General features: G+C 60.5%; 1 protein-coding gene across 7 annotated transcripts in view; it reads right to left on the bottom strand.

The window, feature by feature from the left end:
- Positions 1-21,178, bottom strand: part of KDM4B (lysine demethylase 4B) — a 135,519-nt gene that overhangs the window by 24,010 nt on the left and 90,331 nt on the right. For 6 of the 7 annotated variants that reach the window (XM_032625761.1, XM_032625762.1, XM_032625763.1 and 3 more), the window contains exons 10-12: positions 8,836-9,032; positions 858-959; positions 311-510 (exon numbers count right to left, since the gene is read on the bottom strand). In XM_032625761.1, the coding sequence (XP_032481652.1) occupies positions 311-510; positions 858-959; positions 8,836-9,032 (499 nt within the window). The remainder of the gene's footprint in view (positions 1-310; positions 511-857; positions 960-8,835; positions 9,033-21,178) is intronic. The other variant, XM_032625760.1, reaches the window with a different exon arrangement.

The following is a 21,178-nucleotide window of genomic DNA, read 5'->3' as shown; positions in this document are numbered from 1 at the left end:
TTCCCCCTGAGGACACAGTGACAGAGGGTCACATACAAACCGGGAGGTGGGCCCTTGCCAGCACCAGGCCACACCAGCACCCTGATCTCCCAGCCTCCAGCACCGAGGAATAAAGCCCGTTGTTTCAAGCTGCCCACCTGTGGATTCTGTTTCAGCAGCTGGATGAACTTCAGTTTCTGGGAGAAGAGGGACTTCTCACAGCACTCCCAGAATGCACATTTTTAGAAAACGCCCTCCCTGCCCACAAGACACACGGATGGGATTCTGAAGGCGCGGGGCCTGGCCAGCACAGGCACCGAGCAGGACTGACCTTCGGAGCCCTCGGCCTCCCGGCCCTGCGGCAGCGGCTGGGATTCCTCCTCCTCCTCCTCGGGGTCGGCCTCTGGTGTGGCCTCCTCCTTCATGCCGCCACCAGCCTCCTCCAGGAGGGCCGTCCCAGCTGCCCCCTCGCCAGGAGACTTGGGGTCATCCGGCTTGGGCTTCTTGGGCTGGCTCCGCTTCCGGTGAGACCTGGAGAGGGAGGCTCATCAGACGGGAGGCGAAACAACGGAAGGGAGAAGCCCTGGGCTGTGCGCCCTGTCCAGCAGACAGAGCCCCCCAGGAGGCCCGGGGAAGTGGAGGCCCTGGGTGGGGTTGGCTCCTGGGGGCAGGGGCGGTGGAGGGAGAGGCCTGGGGGAGGGGAGGGGATGGCAAGGTGGGTGTCAAGCGCGTGCCGATGGCAGCTGGAGATGGGATGGCGGGACAGACGGGCTCCGGGAGCCTCTGTGTGGTGTGGCGGGAGACACGGGGAGCGTGGGCTCAGATGGAAACAGAAGCTCGTGGAAAATGCCTGCGCGACAGACAAAAGGTGCACTTACGACAGCCCCGGCCTCCTGGTCTGCTCTTTCTTCCTCTCTAGACTTGGTTTCCTCTCCTCCTCAGTCTTTTTCCAGTGTCTGTTTTCTTTCAGACTAATTTGTCTAGAACGTAAACGTCAGGGGGTTTTTCTCTAGGACTTGTGTTAACTCCCTAGACGCTTCGCCGCAGGGCCTCGCGGGGCCCCGGGCTCTCCCTGCATCCTCTCCACCTGCAGGAGCTCCGCGCCCAGAGCCCGCGGTGGCCCCTTCTCTAAGCTGCGCCCCGGCCCCCCTCACCTCCTGCCCACGCAGGCCTCAGGGGCTGCGACAGTCCCCGGACGGGATGGAGGGCGGTCCTCGGGCCCCAAGTGAGAACCCCAGCTGAGGCTGAGCTGTGGCTTCTTAGTGAAAACGAGGGGGAGTTGGGATTAAAAAGGAAGAAAGGAAAGCGACACAGGGAGGGGGGCTGCAGGTTAGTGGCCAGGGCACCCCTGCCGGGTCCTGGTGGGACGTCCTTGCCGGTTCCTGGAAACTTTCCGGGGAGGGGGCAGTGCAGCTTTGAGACCTCAGGAGGGGTGTGACTGGCCCGGGAGCTGATGCAGGGGCCAGGGCGGTGGAGAGGCTCAGCCTTGGGCAGGGGACACCAGGACAGCCACAGGCTCCGGGTCTCACAGCCGAGGGGTTGTTTTGGAGAGAGCTGTTGGCGCTGGCTGTGGCTTCCCTCCCCCAGGGAGCTCTCCATGTGGCCCCAGTGGGGTCAGACACCAAGACCTTATAGGAGACCCTACAGGGTCCCTGGCAGCCGCACCTCCAAGGACCAAGCGCTCACCAAGGGGAAGCAGGGCTGTCTGACTGGGGACGGGTGGGCAGGGAGGCCCCAAGGGCTCCGGATGCCAGGACCCGCATCTCCTCCCAGGGGCGTCTGCAGCGGGACGCTGGGGGCTCACGGCTTCCTTGCTGCCTCCCTGCCCGACGCTGCTGGCCCCTGGGATGCCTCCTTCTAACTGTCCCCTGACGCTAACCGCTAACCACTGCCGGCCCCTTGCCGCTCAGCTACCTAACTTGAGGCCCCTGGCTCTGTGCCCCGAGCCCAGGCAACGCCTGGCACGCGACGAGCCCTCCTTGATGTCTGCAGCGTGAACCACCCTGATGACCAAAGGTGGGAAGCAGGGAGCATTCCGGGGAGGGCGCGTCATGGGCAGAGGCATGGTATCACACACAGCATGGCGTGCAAGGGCGCACTGCGAGGGTGAGGGGTGCAGGAGGACAGGCAGGCAGGGACAGGGCGGGGGAGTCGGCAACAGATGGGGGCGGGAGGGGGCACGAAAGACTCAGGCCTCCCCTGGTACACTCTCTACACCGAGCGAGTTTGGGAAATGCCAGGTGCAGCCCCGACGCGGACACAGGCAGGAAGCCCCGGGCTTTTCCCCAGCTGTCATCGGGAGGCTTTTCTCGGGGTCTGGGAATGCTGCAGGGCCGGGTGCCCACAAGCGAACCCCCATGCTGGCCCCAGCACCCAGCAGAGGGGCACCCTCCTACCGCCAACTCACCTGGCCTCGGTTTCCGGCAGCTGCCCCGCTCCTCACCCCGTCTCCGGCCCTCCCCCACCCCCACCAACCCGGAACTGGCCCGGAGGCCACTTCTGCCCCTGCCCGCCTCAGGGTCCCCAGAGAGCCCAGGCCTTCCTCAGCCCCCAACACACCAGTGGGCTCAGAGCTCTGCCCCCAGCACCAAACCCCCGGCAGCCACCAGACCGCACCAACGCAGGGACCCCCCCGCCCCGCCCCCGAACGGGTGGAACTAGGTGCAGAGACGCAGGCGAAGGGACAGGCCCTGCTGCAGAGGGGAAAGCGAGGTGAACGTCGGCATGCAAAGGAGGATCTGCTCTGTGAGAACATAAGCTGGGAAATAACACCGGAGGAATCTGGGGTTGACTTGCTGACAGCTGTGGGGAGCTGTGCGCACACCCTAATCGCAGTCTGGCCATAAGGGCATCCTCTGGGCCCACTCCCCAGATGCGACGCCTTCCCCTCTTTTAGCCATTTCTTCTTGTATTGACTTGCATGTGTCTCCTCACGCTGCTGCTGTGTTTTGGTTCTGGCTTCTCTGCTGAGTTGCCAGCACAGACACTTAGGCTGTGGCCATCCTGCCCACCTCAACCCCTCCTGGCTTCTCTCCCATTTTGGTTGCGGTGAGATTCTATATTACATTTTTCTGATCCTGTAAATATAGTTCATCCGTGAGCAACAGAGCTGCTCGCACTGCATTCTTTGCTCACTCCTTCTGGGGTCAGTAACTGGCCCCCTCTCTTAGACGCTTAGCTTTCCTGGTTTTCTCCAAGATCTTGGTGTGGCCTCCTAGGCAGGGGTCCCATGCTCCTCAATGACACCCTGAGGCCCTCCTCTTATCTTGAGACTGCCTTGGACTCTCCTGAGTTGGATCTGGTTTCCTTGATCCCATGTCTTCCTTGGCTGATGCCCTTGTTTAGCTGGAGCACATCCTCCAGCAGCTTTCTCAGAAAGGAGAGGGAACCTGGGACTTTGCTCGTCTAAAAAGATCTTTATTCCCTTCCCATACGAAGTTGGTAATTTGGCTGGGTATTTCTGGGCTGAAATGATCGCTCTCCTGACCTTTAAGACCCTTGTCCTTTGTCTATTAGCTTGTAGCATCATGATCGCCAAGTCCAGTGCTGTTTGGGCCCCGCTGACCCGTTTGTTTGTTCCAGAGGTTTTGCAATCTTCTGTTTAACCTGAGTTGTGAAAAGTCTGCATTCTAGATTTCCTCAAGCTGGCTCCCAACCCACCTCGTACATTTCTTTGCTCTCTTTTAAAGTTTTTTTTTTAGTTTTGTTGGGTCTTCATTGCTGTGCATGGGCTCCCGCTAGCTGCAGTGAGTGGGGGCTACTCCTCACCACGGTGCACGGGCCTCTCACTGCAGCGGCCCCCCCTCGTTGTGGAGCACAGGCTCCAGGCGTGTGGATCTCAGCAGTTGTGGCTTGCAGGCTCCAGGGCACAGGCTCAGCAGTTGTGGCGCACAACAAGGCACAGCCTCAACAGTTGTGGCTCAGCTGTTCCGTGGCATGAGGGATCCTCCCGGACCAGGGAATGAACCCGTGCCCCCTGCATTGGCAGGCAGACTCCCAACCACTGCACCACCAGGGAAGTCCTTTGCTCCCTTTTAAATGTCCAAGAGCCATCTCTTTCCTTAAAAGCCTTTTTGTTTATACAGCAGGTTCTTCCATAAATGCCAAGTCACCTGCCCTCTCGCAGAAGTTAGTTTTCTTCTGCTCACTGCATGGCCTCTCCTGTGGGGTCCCGCTTTTTTTTGTTTGAGACTCTTTCACACTGAGTTTCCTCAGGGGTTTAGGGACCACTGGCTGTGACGTACAAGGGACTAAGATGTTCGCTGGTAGCTAGCTGTGTGTGAGCAGGGCTCCTAGAAGGGGAGCGGGCAGGTGGGAGCCCTGTCACTTCACGGGGGACCCCCAATATCGCATGTGTGGCTTTGTTCCGTTGGGCCACTCTGACCCGGCCCTGCGGTTGGGGATATGTGAGGCTGGCAGGTCCGATCTCCCCAGCAGTAGGGCCAGCGCCTTCTGCTGGGGGATGGGGTGAAGGAGGAGGCCCTGAGCTCAGCAATGCCTCCAGCACACTGCGGTCCCCGCCCCAGCAGGCGCCCGTGCCTGAGTCCCAGGCCTTGTGGCCTGAACCAGCCTGCTCCCTGTCTGCAGGTCCACAGAGTCGAGGCTTCTCTGTGCTGCAAAGTCAGGTGTCACTTGCCCCCCTTTTCCTTCCTTCAGAGTCTGCCGATGCTGCTCGTACCCTCTCCTCTTCCCTGTCTCTCCTTTACAGTCGTTTTCATGGTGTTTCAGAGGAGGGTGGACATAAACGTGCACTTTACTTGCCGGGCTTAACGGGATGTCACTTGGCGAAGATGATAAGAATCAAGTATTGGTACTGAGTCCAAATCTCTACACTGATATTTCCAAGATGGGAGCAGGTGTCCTTGGACCTCAGGTGGCAGGAGAGACAGAGTGAGGGTGCTCACTGAGGGGCCCAGGGCACACAGCCCCTTGGGCATCCCAAGGTGGGGCTGTTGCCCAGAACTTCTGACTCCCCGGGGGGGATCTGGGGCTTCCTGGCCAGGAGTCGCAGCCCCTTCCTCCAGCGTTCCCTGACCCACGCGAGTAGGTGTGGCCTTCAGTGGGTTTTCTGGTGAAGTCACAGGGACAACAAGCTCCTGGGGCCGCAGGGGCTGGCAGGCCCCATAGTCATGGCCCCTTCTGAGCGGACAGGAGCTGCACCGGGGGAAAGGGCTCAGGAGCGCGGCAGGGTCAGGGTGGCTGGAAAGAGTGGGTCGGAGGTGCAGTCGTGTACAGCCTGGCCAGGGCATCAGGTGCAGGGGGAGAGGGGAGACCAGACTGGCTCCTGGTGGGTCTGGGGGCAGCAGAGGGGGCAGGGATGTGCTCCCTGGCTCCTTGTTTCCATGCTGACCGAGGATGGGAGGTGGAGAGGTGGTGGGTGGGAGCTGCTGGGCTGGGGCGAGCAGGGCTAGCAGGCTCTAGCCTCCTGCGTGGGCAGCTGGAGGTCCCGCCAGGGGGAGCAGCAGAAGCTGGGGAGGGACGGGGCCCCGGGCCCGGAGAGGAGCACACTTCCCCTCCCCCACTTCCCTCCAAGCCCGGCTGCTCAGATGCTCTGCACAGGGTGCGTGTGAGTGTCCAGCAGAGCGCACACCTGCTGGAACACATGGGCAACGCAGAGCATTCCTTGAAGCTCTCCTTGAAAATAATCAGGAGCTGAGAAGAAAACGCAGCCTGCATATGGAGGAAGGCTGCTCAGGCAGGCAGGCAGGCAGGCAGGAGTGGGGGAGGGGAGCAAGGCGAAGACACCAGCTGGACAGGGGTCCCACCTGGTGGCGATGGCGAGGGGGCCACGCAGCACGGACAAGAAGGTCACAGGTTACGGGCCCTGTTTGGCACGGGGCGGGGCCAGTTCACCTGACAAGATCTAGGCGTGGAAGGAAAATCCACGGGAGGGCGTCCTTTTCTCCCAGAGAAGCCAACATCTGCCTCTGCTCTGAGGTGACATCTGGGGCGGGGTGCAGGGGGCTGTCAGGAAGGCTGGGCCCTCGAGGGGCGGGGGCCTGGCTGAGCCCGTCTGATTGAGGACCGAGGAATGGATGCAGCATCCCAGAGAAGGCAAGGCTGCACAGGGATGGGGGCACGGGAGGGTGCCCACAGCAGGCAGATGAGGAGCCCACCCCAATGCCAAGCCCTTGGGGAGGGACACTGGGAGATGTCTGGGGACATCTGTGGTGGTCTCACTGGAGGGCTGCTCCTGGCATCGAGTGGGCGGGGGTGGGGAAGCTGCTCAACCCCCCACAGTGCCTGGGACAGCCGCCCACAGAAGATGTCAGCAGTGCCGAGGGGAGACCCTGGTCTAGGGACAGAGCCAGATTTGCCCGCATCCCCTATCCGGCAGGAGTCAAGGATGCTAGGGTGGTGCTGCCCCTCCCCGCAAACCAACTCTCCAACAAGGGAGGCTCAGGGGAGCCGGCAGCCCTGGAGACAAGGCACAGCTGGGCGAGGACAGGTTGGCCACGTGGCCAGGAGAGAAAGTCACAAGGGACTCCTGAGGGCCACTGCCACTGGGGGTGGGGCGGGGGCAGCGGCTTCCAGCTTGGCATTGGGCCTCCAAAGGTGAGTCCCCAATCAGCATCTTAGGAGAAAAGCCCCCCCAACCAATGACTTTTTAAAAAGGTGGGGGAGTCAGCCTTCTTTTACATACTAAAGGCTTTAAAGAAAATTGCATCCTTGGGAACACGACTGAATTTGTTATTCAGTCCCAGGTCTGCACACAGGGAGGGGAGGTGGGAGAGAGGGACGTTCCAGAAGGGAGGTGTGCTGTGCAACATGATGAGGGGACAGGGAGGGGGTATGGGGCTCTTTGTGTACAGAAGGTTCCGGCCAAGGCCCGGCGGCCAGGTCCCCATCCTCTGGGCAGGCTCGTCTGACAGCCTCTAATCCCATTCCATCCTGGAATGACGCCCCAGTCCTTGGCTGTCACTCTGTTGACCAATTAGTCTGAGCCATCACCAGTCAACCATTATGCAAATGCAGGATCACTCTGCTCCCTCCCTCCAGAAAGACCGGGAAAGGGAGCTGCAGCAGATCGGCCTCACCAAGAAGGTGCTTTTCGTGAGGAACACACAGGAGAGCAGAAAGCCAAAAGGAGAGACAACAAAGGAAATCAGAAGAGAGAGACACCTTCAAGCGTGCTGCCAGGAGCAGATGGGAAAGCACCCTGGAGCTGAGAGACCCTTCTCAGAGAGGGGCCTCGGGTGGGGAAAACAGGCAGGTGAGGGTGCGCAGAAAGAACAGGCCCAGCGGGGAGAAGGTTCCGGGCCGGGAGTGATCGCTTGGCCAGGATGATTTCCCCCAGTTTCTGCAGAGCGCTGGGGTGCCACCAAGGATGCACTGTCCAAGGAACACACTGGCCAAGGCCCCACCCCTCAGGGACCAGGTCCTGGGGGAGGCGCCGTACTCGACCAACGGGGACAAGACCCACCAGCAGTGACCAAGCGCTACAGATGGAAACCTCACCCAAGGCCCAGATCCGACTGCAGCCTGTTTGTGCCGCCCACAAGCTAAGCATGATGTTTACGTTTTTAAATGGTTCAAAAGTTAAAAGAGGGCTCCCTGGTGGCGCAGTGGTTGAGAGTCCGCCTGCCGATGCAGGGGACACGGGTTCGTGCCCCGGTCCGGGAAGATCCCACATGCCGCGGAGCGGCTGGGCCCGTGAGCCGTGGCCGCTGAGCCTGCGCGTCCGGAGCCTGTGCTCCGCAACGGGAGGGGCCACAACAGTGAGAGGCCCTCGTACCGCAAAAAAAAAAAAAAAAAAAAAAAAAGTTAAAAGAATAATAACATTTTGTGGCATGTGAAAATGATATGAAATTCCCACTCCAGTGTCCATAGGTAAAGTTTTATTGAGACGCGCCACGCTCATTGTTTACGGAATGTCTTACTGTCCAGGGCAACCGCCGTGGAGCCAAGTGGTCAAGGGAGAGCCTCCTGAGCCCTTGAAGCCCTAACACCAACACGAGGATGCTCCGGGCCGCCCTGCCCACTCCAGCCATACCCCAGGCCCAGCGAGGACCTGCCGACCGTTCCTTGGGCACCAAGAAGGAATCTGTTTGAACCCTGTCCACAGACAGCTCAGGGCCTGAGAGCCTGGACGTTTCCCAGAGAAAGAGCATGATGGAGTCGGACGCTTCCGAGGCCGCATGGCACTGCCCCTCACTCCCCAGCTCCGCCACCCACATCCCTGTGGCCTCGGCGCAGATGCCAAGAGGGGGCAGCCACTCTGCCCTCTCCTTCCCCGCCGGACACCAGGCAGCAGCCGGGCGGGGACCACGCTGGGTGGAAGGTGGGCCGGGAGGGGGGCCTCTGAGATGGAAAGGGGTGGCAGAGGGTGTCCGGGGGACAGGTCTCTGTAGTCACCTCCGTGTCCGCGGATTCAAGCAACACGTTATCCGAGGCACCAGAACAAGCATCTACAGGTGCAAAGGGGCAGGGGCGCAGCTCTCATGGAGGGAGCTCGGGGCCTGTGCCCCACGGCTCCTGCCATAGCTCAGAGTCAAGAAGGGCCACGCGGCCCCGACGCAGAAACGGGGCTCTCGCCCCGGGGATGGCGCGATAGTGAGCCGGAAGCCTGAGAGGGACAGTGTGTGGGGTCCTGAGAGGGCAAAAAGGGCCCACCTCCCAGGAGCTGGTAGACAAGGAGTGGGTGGGAGCCTGAGTCCCCTGACAACACAGGCAGCGACGGCGGTGAGTCCCCAACAGCCCGCGGAGGAAGTCAGACCCGAGAAACACTCTGCCTCTGAAAGAGGGAGAAGTGGAGGAGGGAGGGGAGGGGAGAGAGAGGAGAGGAGAGAGGTGGGCGACGACGGCCTGCAGCCCCACCAGCGGGGAGCCGTGGGCCGGGCTCGCTGGGTGGCTCACCTGCGCAGGAGCTTGGCCTTGAGCGAGGCCCGGGAGGCGCTCCAGGTGCTCAGCTCGGGGCTGCTCAGGGCCGTGGGCCGTGTGTGGTCCAGCACCGTGAGGTCCTTGCCCTGCTTCCACAGCTCGTAGCGCTCCGGCTGCAGGATGCGCACAAAGACATCCATGGAGATCTTGACCATGTCCTTCCGGCATGTGCACTGCATGTGGGCAGGAGAGAGACCACTGAGCCCGCGGGCCACTCGCCCCACACCACGCAGGGCGCCTCGAGCCTACCCCATCCTCCCTAGAAATTCTCTCACGGGACAGGAAAGGGGGTCTTCTCACCCCGATGCGGGGGAAGGTGAGGCTGCTGCATCCCCGCAGTGGGGGCCTCTGGCCTTCCCCACGGAGTCGCAGTCCCCCACCTGACCGTGGCCCACCACAGTGCCCCCAGCCGCTCAGGAGCCGAGGCCACATGCTCCGAGCTTCGGCCGCCTCCAGTCAGTTCAAACCAAAATCTCCCTCCGGTCAGACATGCGTACCCCCGACCAGGTAAAATGCACATGGAATGTCTTATAACAGCGGTAATGCCAAAGGTTAGTTAGGAAGAGGGAAAAAGCTGTCAGCCCCCAAAGAGCAAACAAGGAAACAAATGTGATCTGGAGAAGGTGCTCCCCCACCCCCGTGTCCCTGCCTTGGGCTTCGGGAGAGGAGGCTGGGGACCCAGGAGACTCAGCACCTGGCCCCAGGGCGCCCGGAACTTGCCTCAAGCCAATGCTGGCCTGGCTAGTAGAGTCCCTTGTGCCTGGGAGCTTCAAGCGTAGGACAAACAAGCATAACGAGGACGGGCTGAAATGGGTCCTTCCTCCCCCTCCTCTGCTGTCTAGACCCTGAAGACGTCTCCACATGCAAACCCCGCGTTCCGGGAGCCTGTCCCTCTATGCCACAGGGTCACCGTGGCCCCCAGGACTGGGTCCCGTGCAGGAGGCACTGCAGCCGTCCCAGAGGAGTTGGGAGCCAGAGAAGCCAGGCAAGGATTGCAGAAGCCAGGCTCGGGACGGTGAGCCCTCGGTCAAGGGGAGGAAATCAGACAGCCCTGGTGTCCTAGTTACCTTCGGGCTAAGGCCAAGAGCGAGAGGGAAGGAGAGACGGAGGGGACCACTGGTCTAGGGCAGGGCTGGCGAGCTGCCCACAAAGGACCAAGCAGTATAGTTGCTTCCAGCTGTGCGGGTCACTGATCTCTGTTAACAATCTCTCAGCTCTGTCGTCACTTGGGAGCAGCAAGACCAACTCGTAAACAAATGGGTGTAGACGAATGCAGATAAAACTTTATTTACAAAAAAGGCAGAGGGCCGGATGCGGTGTGCACAGGCTGAGGTTTGCTGGCTCTTGGTCTAGACTCTAGAGGACAAAGCATCACCTGGCGGTGGGCAGCCGTCTTCTGGGAGATGAGCTTCCCCAGGGATGGCTCCACGAGGGACCTCGGGGTGGACCTGACCCTGGGGGCCGAGCTCGCCTCCCTCTGAAGGGGCACTGTCCTTGCCTCCTTAGGGGGACGAACCTGTCCTGAGCATCGCGACAGGAGGCCGAGGGGCAGTCACCCCTCAGGGACACCCGCACTGCAGCCCCTGCAGCTCTGACTCTAAACACCCCCGTGTCAGATAAACAGGCTTATCCCTTTTTAAGCCGTTCCCCAAACCACAGCTTAAAAAGTGTCTCTGGATTTTTTTTTTCCAGGCTGCGTATGTGTGTGTGCACGCGCGTGTATGTATTTAGAATTGCGTATGTGTTCATTTTTCATCCCGTGCAATTTCAAAGGACATTATGAACGTGTCTCCGTTTTAAATGCACATCTTGCCTCTGTTTACAACCACCCGCCACTGCCACTTTCTCAAAGGAAATGAAGGAAGCGGAAGGAAAAGACTTAATCGAATGCAGCGATTATGTATCTTGCCCCGAAGAGCCCCTCCCGACTTCCCTCAATTGGCTCAGAAACAGCGAGTTATGACCCGGAGCCTGAGGCTGCTGGGGACGGGTCCCGTGTCTCCTGCAGCCCCAGTGCCCCCATCCTGCCTGCTCCCAGGCCGCATCCGGGAGCTCCGCCTGCGGACAGCAGTAGCCTGACCACACCAAGTGGGAGGGAATATTTATGACCCAGCGACTCCCCGCAAACTCAATTCAGTTAATGAGAAACCGCGCTGCAGAGAAAGGCTGGCGGTGTAATTTGGCTGTGGAGTGGCGAGAGCACAGATGGCGCCCGGGTTCCAGATTCCTGGCTGGCCACGGCCTCCCTGGCGTCAACACCAACAGCAGCTTAAGGGATTTGTATCAAGCGGCCTTGCAATTGCTTTTCCTTAAGTAATTAAAAAAAGCACCTGTGTGCGCCGTGGAGGGGATGGAGGGGACCCGGAGCACATTGCCCGTGTCCCGGAGCCCAGCCCGTGCCCGGGCTGGGAGCAGGGCTGGGAACACTCACCCTCACGTCTCCGTGGGGTTCTGGCTGCGGTGGGGTTTGTCGCTGGTGGGGACCGAGGTGTGGGGGGCATGGGCACCAGGGAGGAAATGGTGGGAAGAAGCCAAGGCCCCTTGGGTTGTGGGGGACAGGAGGGAAAGTCTCCGGTGCAGGACACAGCAAGAGTCACCTCCGTGGGCTAAGCAGCTGAGAACACAGACCCATCGCCTTGTTTCAGCTCACAGTTTGGCAAAAGAATTTGCTAAGACCAGCGAAAAGATCCGGCTGCTTAAAAGCAACTTCCAGGGGCTGAGCGCGCCAGACCCCCGCCACGGACCCTGTACCACTGTCTTCTGATTTGTGGCCCCTGCCCAGCAGAACTGCCCCCGCCGCTGTTTCACTTCGGGCCTGCGAGTAAGCACAGGGGCTCTGAGCTGCAGGGCCGTCCTGGAAATGGGGCTCAGGGAGGGCGGGGGTCTGGAGGCTTGGGGCACAACCCTCAGGGCAGCGCCCAGGGAGGGACTGCGTCCTCCCCTCCAGCCTGGCGGGCTCCCAGACCTTCCTGAGGACCTGCTGGAGTCCCTGCGGCTGAGTGTCTGCTGCTTGCTCTCCAGCTCCTGAGCTCAGCAGCCCCATCAGCCGGAGACCAGCCGGAGCGTGCTCTCCCCCGGGACCCGGCCTGGCCATTAGTTCCGATGGGGAAACCGGGCTCGAAGGGGAGGGAGGAGGCCTGAGGGCCCCCTGCAGCCTAAGCGCACCCTGGGGCCCTCTGTACCTTCAAGGCTCAGCCGGCAGAATCGCGTGGGGCAGGGCTCCCGCTCCACGAGCAACTAGGTAATGAGGACGCTGAGCATCCTGTTCAGAGCAGCCAAGGCGGGGTGGCTGGTGATCCCATTAGTGCCGAGGGGCCATCTAGGGACAGAAGGAGTAAAGGAAGAGGAGGGGGACTGTGGGGGGTGGGGGGACACATGCGCTGCGCATGGCCTGGGACCCAGCACCAGCCTCTGTGGATGCGAGACAGGCTGTGCTCTCTGTGGGACCCCACCCTGGGCCTGCCTGCCTGGCTGGGGGTCGACCTCCAGCCCCCATTGGCTCAGCCCCACCCCCAGATTCTGGGCCTGGAACGGTGGTCTCCCCAGGTGATACGAGCAGAGGGAGGTGGCACCCCGACGACGCTCTCTGACGCAGCCGCTCATCAAGGGGGGCCTGACAGCCCCAAAAAGTGCACCTCAAAGAGCCCCTGACGGGCCCCCCACGGAGCCGCTGGCGCCAAGTTAATTAACACGGGAGGAACTGAGCTGTTCAAAGTGACAGTGGAGAGGAGACACGAGCTCCGCCCCCGCACCCCCCACAAGAGGAGGGGGGACAGGATGCCCCCCAGAAGCAGACATCAGCTGCCTGCCGAGCAAAAGGCTGGCAAAGAGGGCAAGGGCGCAGGCCTGACAAGCCACGGGCGAGCCAGTGAGGCCCTTTCCTCCCCAGGGATCTCACCCAAGGATGTGAGAAATCCAGACAAAGACCGTCTCTGCTTCATCACAGAGAGAAAAACGTGCGTACGCACACACGCATGCACAGGCCTCAGGAAAACTCTAACCACAGGGCGACCTCTGTGGACCCCCTGGGTAGGTGACAGAGCCACCCGACGGCCCTGTGCGGGGGCTGGTGATCCTTGGTCCTAAGCACCGATTCAACTACAGAAACGGTCTTACAATGGATCTGTTGTCAGAAGAAATACAAAACTCACAGTCAAGAATACATTAAAGCCCCAACTGCGACCAAAGACCTTTAGGGAAAGTCAAGGTTATTCATCAAAACCAACCACGGTTCTTTCAATGGAAGGGGGGGGAGGGGTGTCAAAAAATTTTGTAGTATTTGTTTTTCTAAATCTCTTTACTGAGCAAGGATATCATTTAAGTTGGTTGGGGGTGGGCAGATTATGAAATCTGGCCCACCACCTGTTTTTGTAAATAAAGCTTTATTGGCACACAGCCCGGCACACGGCCCTGCCCACGGCCACACTGGTGCTGCTACAGCAGAGCTGAGCAATTACACAGCAACTGGATGGCCCCCAAATCCACAAATATCCACTATCTTGTCCTTTACAGAGTTTGCCAAACCTTGAGTAAGTCACAAAATCATTTTCACAAGGTATCTTGAAGCCCTGACCCCACCAGTGTGTCTGTATCTGCAGAGAAGGAATTAGGAGGTGATGAAGGTTAAATGAGATCATAAGGGTGGAGCCCTAATCCTGTAGGACTAGTGTCCTTTTCAGAAGAGTAACTGAGACAGATCTGACCCCTGCCCCCGCTGCCCCCATGTGCGGACACAGCAGGAAGCTGGCGGTCCTCATACCAGGACTAGAGTCCTCACGGGAAGCTGACCCCAGTGGCACCCTGATCTCAGGCTCCCAGCCTCCAGAAGTGCGAGGAATAAATGCCTGTTGTTTAAGCTGCCCAGTCCCTGGTACCATATTTCTGCAGTCTGAGCCGACAGAAGACGGGTGTCTGCCTGGAAATTTACTGCAGTCCCGCTTTTTACTGAGCATAGCAAGCTGCACATCCCCACCACCTGCTGCCAGAGTCTGACTCTCACCAGGTGCCAGGAAGCACCTAGAACCTGGCACATGGAGGCCTGGCCTCGGGCTCCACCTCCTCAAGGCTGCACCTGCTTTCACACCTGCAGCCCGAGCCGACCACTCTCGGGGGAACGTGCCCCCCACCAGAGCCTCTGGGGACCTGAGCAGTGGGCCTGGGCCAGCTATGCACACCCCCAGCCGGGCTGGGCCCGGACCCCACTTCAAAGGGGACCCGGGGGCCCAACAAAGGGACCAGCCCCATGCTGTCTGGGGTCGCCAAGTCTCCTTCCTACAGAGGTACCAGCTCCTAACCCCGAGCCACGGATCTCACACATTGTGCCGGGGACGGCCGTAGGTTTTCTGGTTTGTTTTGGCCGTGCCGCAGCATGCGAGATCTTAGTTCCCTGACCAGGGATCGAACCCGTGCCCCCTGCAGTGGAAGCGTGGAGTCTTAACCACTGGACTGCCAGGGAAGTCCCGGTTTTCCGTTTTAATTAACTCAGGTGCTCATAAATGGAGGAACACGGTAATGAAGTTCCCCAAAATGACACCTAAGGAATGAAGGGGTCAGAGCCTTGGTCACCTCGCCAAGGCCTGTGGCAGGAGACGCAAAAGGGCCAGCCTTGGGGGTGACTTCCTTTTCTATTTGTCGTGGTGGTTAGGTGTGCAGGTGGGCCCTTTTTCTTACTGAACCCATCCCAATGCGCTACACCTACCAGCAGTCACATTCTGTATGCAGCTCAGAGACACGTCTAAGATGTGGCCCAAGTTCCAGACAGGATGGATGTAAGACTTCCTAGAGCTTCCGAACAGTCTGGCCCGCAATGGAAGCATACTTTAAGGGCTTCAATTTCCCAAGGTTTTGGTTGTTTAAAAAGAAAGGCACTGATCTTAGATTAGATCCAGCAATTGAAGCCATAAAATCCCAGAGCAAAATGGTTTCTCACTTTTAGCTCACAGAGTCTGTCTTCCACGTCTGAACCATTACATGCTCCGAACTAATCAGTTTCAAGGGCTGCGGCCTCACGGCCCAGCGCCAGGCCCGGCCCTGCAGCAGCTGACAGTGAGATGGGGAGAAATAAACACACGCGAGGGGGCAGGAACACGGGGGCAGAGAAGGGCCACGCCCACCCGAGGTCCGCCAGAGCCTTCCTCTTGGCTGCCAGGAACAAGCACCTACCATGTGCTCTTCTGGTCCTGCTCATGTCAGATGGCAAAGCGGGAGAGAGGAGGCCCAGCAACCAGCCTGAAGACTATTAAACATGGTTCACTGAGATCATCCCCGACAGCTTTGTGGTTGGTGAGGCCGCAGCGCCGACTCCCTGCCCTCGGGGCTCCTGCCTGCCCTGCTGTGTGCGTGTGAGGCCAGGCGGCTGGGCCGGAGGCCTCAGGATCGCAGACCCGTGGGGAGGCCGGGCCAGGCGCGGGCCTGTCTTCCAGCCCACGGCTCGCTGCGGCTGGGCCCCGAGCTGTAGACCCCTGAATGTTCGCTGCCTGAGGCACCTCCATGAGGGGCCTCCTCACACAATGGAAATGTCCTACGTCTATGTTGTCCCCGAGATCACCACCGGCCCACGTGGCTATGAACTAGTACTTGCTGGTGTGACCGAGGTACAGGACACGTAATTACTTCACTTTAACTAACTTGTGGTTAAAGGGCTGTGCGGGCCGGTGGCTTCGTGCTGGGCAGCGCGGCCGGGCAGCCCCACATCCCTTCTACTGCCAGCCCCGCAGGCACTGCACCTAAAACCCAGACCCAAACTGTCCCTCCCGTCCACCCCACTTTCTGCTCCTCGGTGTGGACTAACGCTCCTCCCCCACTGCTCCCCAGGGGACAGGGCTCAACAGTGTCCCCCAGTGCATGTCCGCCAGGGACCTCAGAATGAGACCTTATTTGGAAAGAGGGTCTTTGCAGACAAGTTGGCCAAGGTGAGGTCACGCTGGAGCAGGGTGGGTTCTAAATCCAGCGACCGAGGCCCTTGTAAGAAGAGCGGAAGTTGTATCCCGACATGGGGACAGGGTCACATGAAGATGGGCAGAGACTGGAGGGATGCGTCTACAAACCAGGGACACCAAGGATTACCGGCCAGGCCAGAGGCTGGAGGGGGCGGGAAGGACCATCCCCTGGAGCCTTCAGCCACGCCACACCTCCATCTCAGACTTCTGGCCTCCAGGGCAGGGCGGGGACACCTTCCTGTTGCTTTCAGCACCCCTCCCCTGCTGATGGCATTTTGTGACCTGAATACACCAAGGTCTAGAACCGCCCCGCCCCCCAAGAAGCCCCTGCTGGTTGGCGCTGCCTGCCTGCCCGCTGTGCCCTTCGCGGTCTCCCTGGGTCCCTCGTCTGTGTCCTCCTCTGCACCTCGCTGACTTGCTCCCGTCTCCCAGCAACTTGCCGATGACCGGTGCTGAGCAGATGCTGATGTGGGAGCGACACACGTGCTTCCTAGGGAACAATCCCGGGGCCAGGGGGCGCTTCAGCCCACAACGTGTTAAGCACCCAGAGACGGGGCAGAAACCACCCTCCCAGGAGCCTGCATCTGTCAGGACCAGAGCCGGCCCCCTGTTTCTGATGTAATTACCCGCACGGCAGCGGGGGACGCGATAACAAACCAGTTCATTAGGAAATCCACTGGAAGCCCTCGGAAGCGCTTCATAAACAAAACCATTAGGCGCAGGGCTCCCGGGGGCTCCCCCATCCTGGCTGGCGGGGCTGCTTCCCAGGGCCGGGCAAGGTCACAGGCCTTCGATCTGCAGGATGCTGCCCACCACCCCTCCAAGGTCACTCTCTTTCTTCCTCCACATAAAGGAAGCCTCCTCCATGCGGCACTGTGGCTGCAGCCCGGCAGCCTAGACAGTTCTCCCGCCTGCTGTGAAGGGCCCTCCCACCTCCCCCTCTGCGTGCCAATGATGCTGAACCCAGGCCCTAGGTGCGAGGCACTTCCCAAGGGTACTCTGCCCGAGGGCCCCACCAGCCCCTCAGCTCTCTCCCTTCACCCACAGCCCGTCCTGCTGACCAGGACCCATGGAGTCCCTCTCTGTCTGTTCTCCAGGCTCCGAGGCGAGCCAGCCCGCCTGACCTCTGTAACAACCTCGTCATCGGAAGCCGCAAGGTGTTTTACCACGGCCAAGAAACAAACTCCATTCACAGGCAGGATGGCAGAAAAGCCCAGATTGAGACTGTGGACTCAACACATGTGGTGTAAGTAGAACGAAAAGGAAAAAGCAGGTCACTGCCCTCTGGAGCGGACCTGCAGGTGGCATCCCCAGGCGACACGCGCTGGAGACTGTGGCAGCGTGAAGGTGACCCTCGAGGAGCCTCGCCAGCCCAGGGCTCTTACCCAGGGGGAAGCCGTTCCAGGGGACACTGGGCGATGTCTGGGAACACCTGTGGCTATCATGCTGCGGGGGGGGGGGGCTCCTGGCATTGAGTGGGTGGGGCAGGGAGGCTGCTCCACACCCCGCAGCGCCTAGGACGGCCCCCAGAGATGGTTCAGCCCCAGGGTCCACAGTGCCGTGGGGGAGAAACTCTGATCTGTGGATCTGAATCACAAGCTCCCCATTCCACCAGGAAAAGCAGCAAAGCCATGCGACAAGGGGCAGCGGGCCCATCAGTGTGAGCGAGCCCGGCGGCAGCCAGCACCCTTCTCCCAGAGCTGTGTGGCCACGTGTCTGCCAGTGGGGACCCCCCAGCGCTGGGAACCCACCAGGGAGGCGGCCGGCGGAAGCTGTACCGTGATGAGCGGGCAGCACCCCCTCCAGAGAGACTGAGGTGCGAGCGCTCGTGTGCATTTCCAGGGCCCACCCTCTGGGCGGGAGGCCTGAACATAGTTGCCTGCAACCCAGGTAGACAACCCCAGGCGTGGGGACAGGAGGGGAAGTAGGAAGGAAGAGACAGGGGCTTTGGGCCGAGGGGGCTGGGATGCCCGCCCATCGCCCACCTGGGGAGAGCCGAGGTCGGCCACATGCTGAGCCACCGGCTCTCCCAGAACCACGGCGGGTGCCAGCGCGCTGCGGATGCACTCAGAACCCCGTGGAGCCAGGGGAGCAGGGAAGACGCGACGGGCTGGTGTGTTCAATTAGGGGGGAGGGGGAGGCCTGCAACTACGCTTGAGATTCTTTGCAAGCGTTTCCCAGAGACAAACAGGAGGCTCATCAGCTGCCAAGCTGTACTGGAGCAGCTTGGGCCACGGGCAGCTCCCGCCAGCCCTCCCAGCCACGGCAGCGGGGAGCAGGGCGGCCTCTGAACCCGGCCCGGGGCAAGTCCCTCCCCGAAGGGGCCCACCAAGCACTCAAGTCCTGCCCACGTCTGAGCTGGCAGGAGCCCCTCTCTGCTCCCAAGGCTGCTCCCCTAGACCCGTCCTCTAGGGTGTTTTCACTCGGGGGACACTGCCCCTAAGGGGGTGAAAACTCTTTCTTGGGGCCAGAAAAGCTTCACTGTCTTTGAACAGACATGTGGTGTATCCACGGTGTTAGAATCTCACAGAGGGGCAATGAGGAAGAAAGTGTAAAAGTGTTCTGTGGGTGGGTGTGGGGGGGGGGGGCGACAGTGAAAAAGAAGGCGGAAGAACGGCCCGCAACCCGCCCTCTAGACCAGGCTCTCATCCAGGACCTGCCCCAGGGGGCACCAGGCCACGACTGGGGAAGCGAAGGGGCTCCTGGCATTGGGAGGGGGTGGGCCCGGGGATGCCAATGCCCAGGCTGCACGAGGCTGCTGTGCTGTGGGGAGACCTTGCCTGAGACCCATCCTTCCAGATCCGGTGGCACCTGTTCTAGATGGTCAGAGTTTAAGCCAACACAAAACCAAGCCAGAGGGCAGAGCGATGGCACCGTGCTCTCCACTCCGACCCTTACCGCTATGCTACTGTACGCATCTGGGCTTGAAGCCACTGCCAGGCTGCCCGGGACAGAGTGACAGGACGCTCTGGGGGAGGCTCCAGGGGAAGCACATTTTATACGGCAACTGACTGCGAACCCCGCGCACCGGCCACCACCAGCGCCATAAATCAGGGAGCCAGCAAGGCGCAGCAGTGCGCAGCCCGGCACCGCGGAGGCGGGTGGGCCCGAGGAGCATCCGGGCTGCAGCTCTGTTCCTGCCCTCCTCCGCCCGGCCCCCACTGTCACCCCACCTTCTGTCGCCTCCCCTCGGGCTCCAAGTTAATCGCCCAGAGCAGGCGGCAGCGTTACTGAACAGAAGGCACGCGGTCTGGAGCAGCGGAAACAGTTTGGTTCACATTTCACAGCAGTGAAGTTCAAGGTGGCCCAGGCTGAGGGGCGGGGGGCGAGTTTCAGGAGAGGCCCCCCACCCTGGATGCTCAAGTGGGGGGACGTGGGGGCCGCCCCTGGAAGCGCTGCATCTGGGGACGGGCCTCCCCACCTTCCACGATCAGCAGAAGCCATGGGGGCGCAGACTTTCCCGGAGGCTGAGGGCTGGCAGGCAGCGGCCCAGACAGCTGGCGGAAAACCAGCTAAGTGCGCCGGGCTCCTGGCCATTCAAGCTGGCTTCTAAATCTCTCTCGCTCTGTTTAATCCGAAGTCATCTTCTGTACCTTGTGGGGTGGCCGGTACGCCAGTGCACCCTCGGTGGAGGAAAGAGGCCCACCCACCGGGGGAGCTGGGAGGGACTCGTGAGCCAATCCAACGTGGCGTGCGGTCTTATAGGACTAACGTGAGCCCAGACCTAAAAAGGCTGATGTGTGCACACTTTATTTTCTCCAGTGAAGCCGGAGCATCCCTCTGATCTCTCTGGTCAGTAATCCCGCTACAGAGCCTGCCTGGCCGAGCATATGCCTGGGGAAACGGAGCACAGGCCTCTGGAGGTGGCCCCTGCAGCCACAGCCGAGCCCCGGACACCCGCCTGGGGGAGGCCGCCAGCCTGCGAGACACGCGCGGACAGAGAGAGCATCTCCCAGAACCCCCAGCTAATTCACTTAACCTCTCTCTGGTCCTTGCAAGGTCACAAGGCCCAGAGTCAGAGCTTGATGCAGGCAAGAGCCATCAGTAAAGCCGGAGAGAGACAGAGCGGGGTGGGGGGAGCCCAGGGAGCGGGGGTAGAGGGAAAGGACCGCTCACCACAAAAGCAGCAGCATGTGACCAGAGGCAGGCGTGAGGATGCACGTGGCCGGTCGGGGACTTGCCCACTGCCGGCTCTGATCTCAGGCCCTGTAGAGTCCTTATTTTTAAGGTGTCCCAAATTCCACCCCACAGACCTAATATTGACCAACATTTGGGCAAATCCCCCACCACACACACACACACAATGGGATTATACATTCATGATCGAAAACCTAGTTTTTCCACCCAAAATGCCATGCCCATCTTTGCACACCAATAAATAGTGAAACCATTTTTGTGGCTGCGTAGTATTACACGGTTCACCCAGACCCCCAGCCACCGGTATAAATTTTCCACTGTGAAAATCAAAGATGCAATGACTGTCCCCGTATGAGGAAGGCCTGAGGACCGGCACAGAGAGACGCACGTGTCCCACGGACGGCAGACACCCTCTGGGAGCTGCCCCCACGGGTCTCCCCAGTGGCCCATGAAGGGGCCTCCCGGTTCCGAAACCCCTTTCCCAATGCTGTCTCCTGCTTCACAGGCTCCCTAGTGTTTGTGGACCAAGGAAGGGAGGTCTGCTTGGTGAGCACGGCATCCCCCGTGGACCCCGTGGACCCACCCACACCCTGTGCGCTGATAATCTGGTAATCCAGGCGGTAGGATTTCTTTAACAGCTTCACTGAGCTATAATTCGCATGCCCTACAATCCACCTCCACTCACAGAGCTGTGCATCCATTGCCACAATCAATTTTCGAACCTTTTCATCACCCCAGAAAGAAACCCTGTACCACTTAGCAGTCCTCCCCAGCGCCTGGCAACCACTAACCCACTGTCCCTGTGGATCTACCTGCTGTGGACAATTCCCGTCGACGGAATCACTCACTACGTGGCCTTTTGCGTCGGCTTCTCTCACTGAGCATCGTGTGTTTGAGGTCCATCCACGGGGCAGCACCGTTCCGGACCAAGGGGGTGGGAATGGAAGGCCAAGTCGTGTGTGTTCTTCTTCCCACATCTCCCAAACTGGAGGATGAAGCCAGCAGGAAGTCCCCGCCCCCTCCTAGAGTCTGTAAAAGCCTCCATCTGCCATCCCGTCCCTATAGCTACCGCCTCCTCCTCTGGGGCCCAGAGCAGCCCTGCAGCCTCGCCCCTCACCCTCCCCCCACGGACTCGGGCAGTCTCTGCCTGCCCCGGCCCCACGGGCTTGGGTTCTAATTCCTTCCACCGACCCCCACTCCGCATGGAGGCCCAGCCCCGGCTCCACTACCAGCTCTGCCATGTG

Source organism: Phocoena sinus, chromosome 3 (genome assembly GCF_008692025.1).
Source record: "Phocoena sinus isolate mPhoSin1 chromosome 3, mPhoSin1.pri, whole genome shotgun sequence".
NCBI lineage: Eukaryota > Metazoa > Chordata > Mammalia > Artiodactyla > Phocoenidae > Phocoena > Phocoena sinus.
Note: the sequence above shows the minus strand (reverse complement) of the source record. Positions and strands in the feature narration are given on the sequence as shown.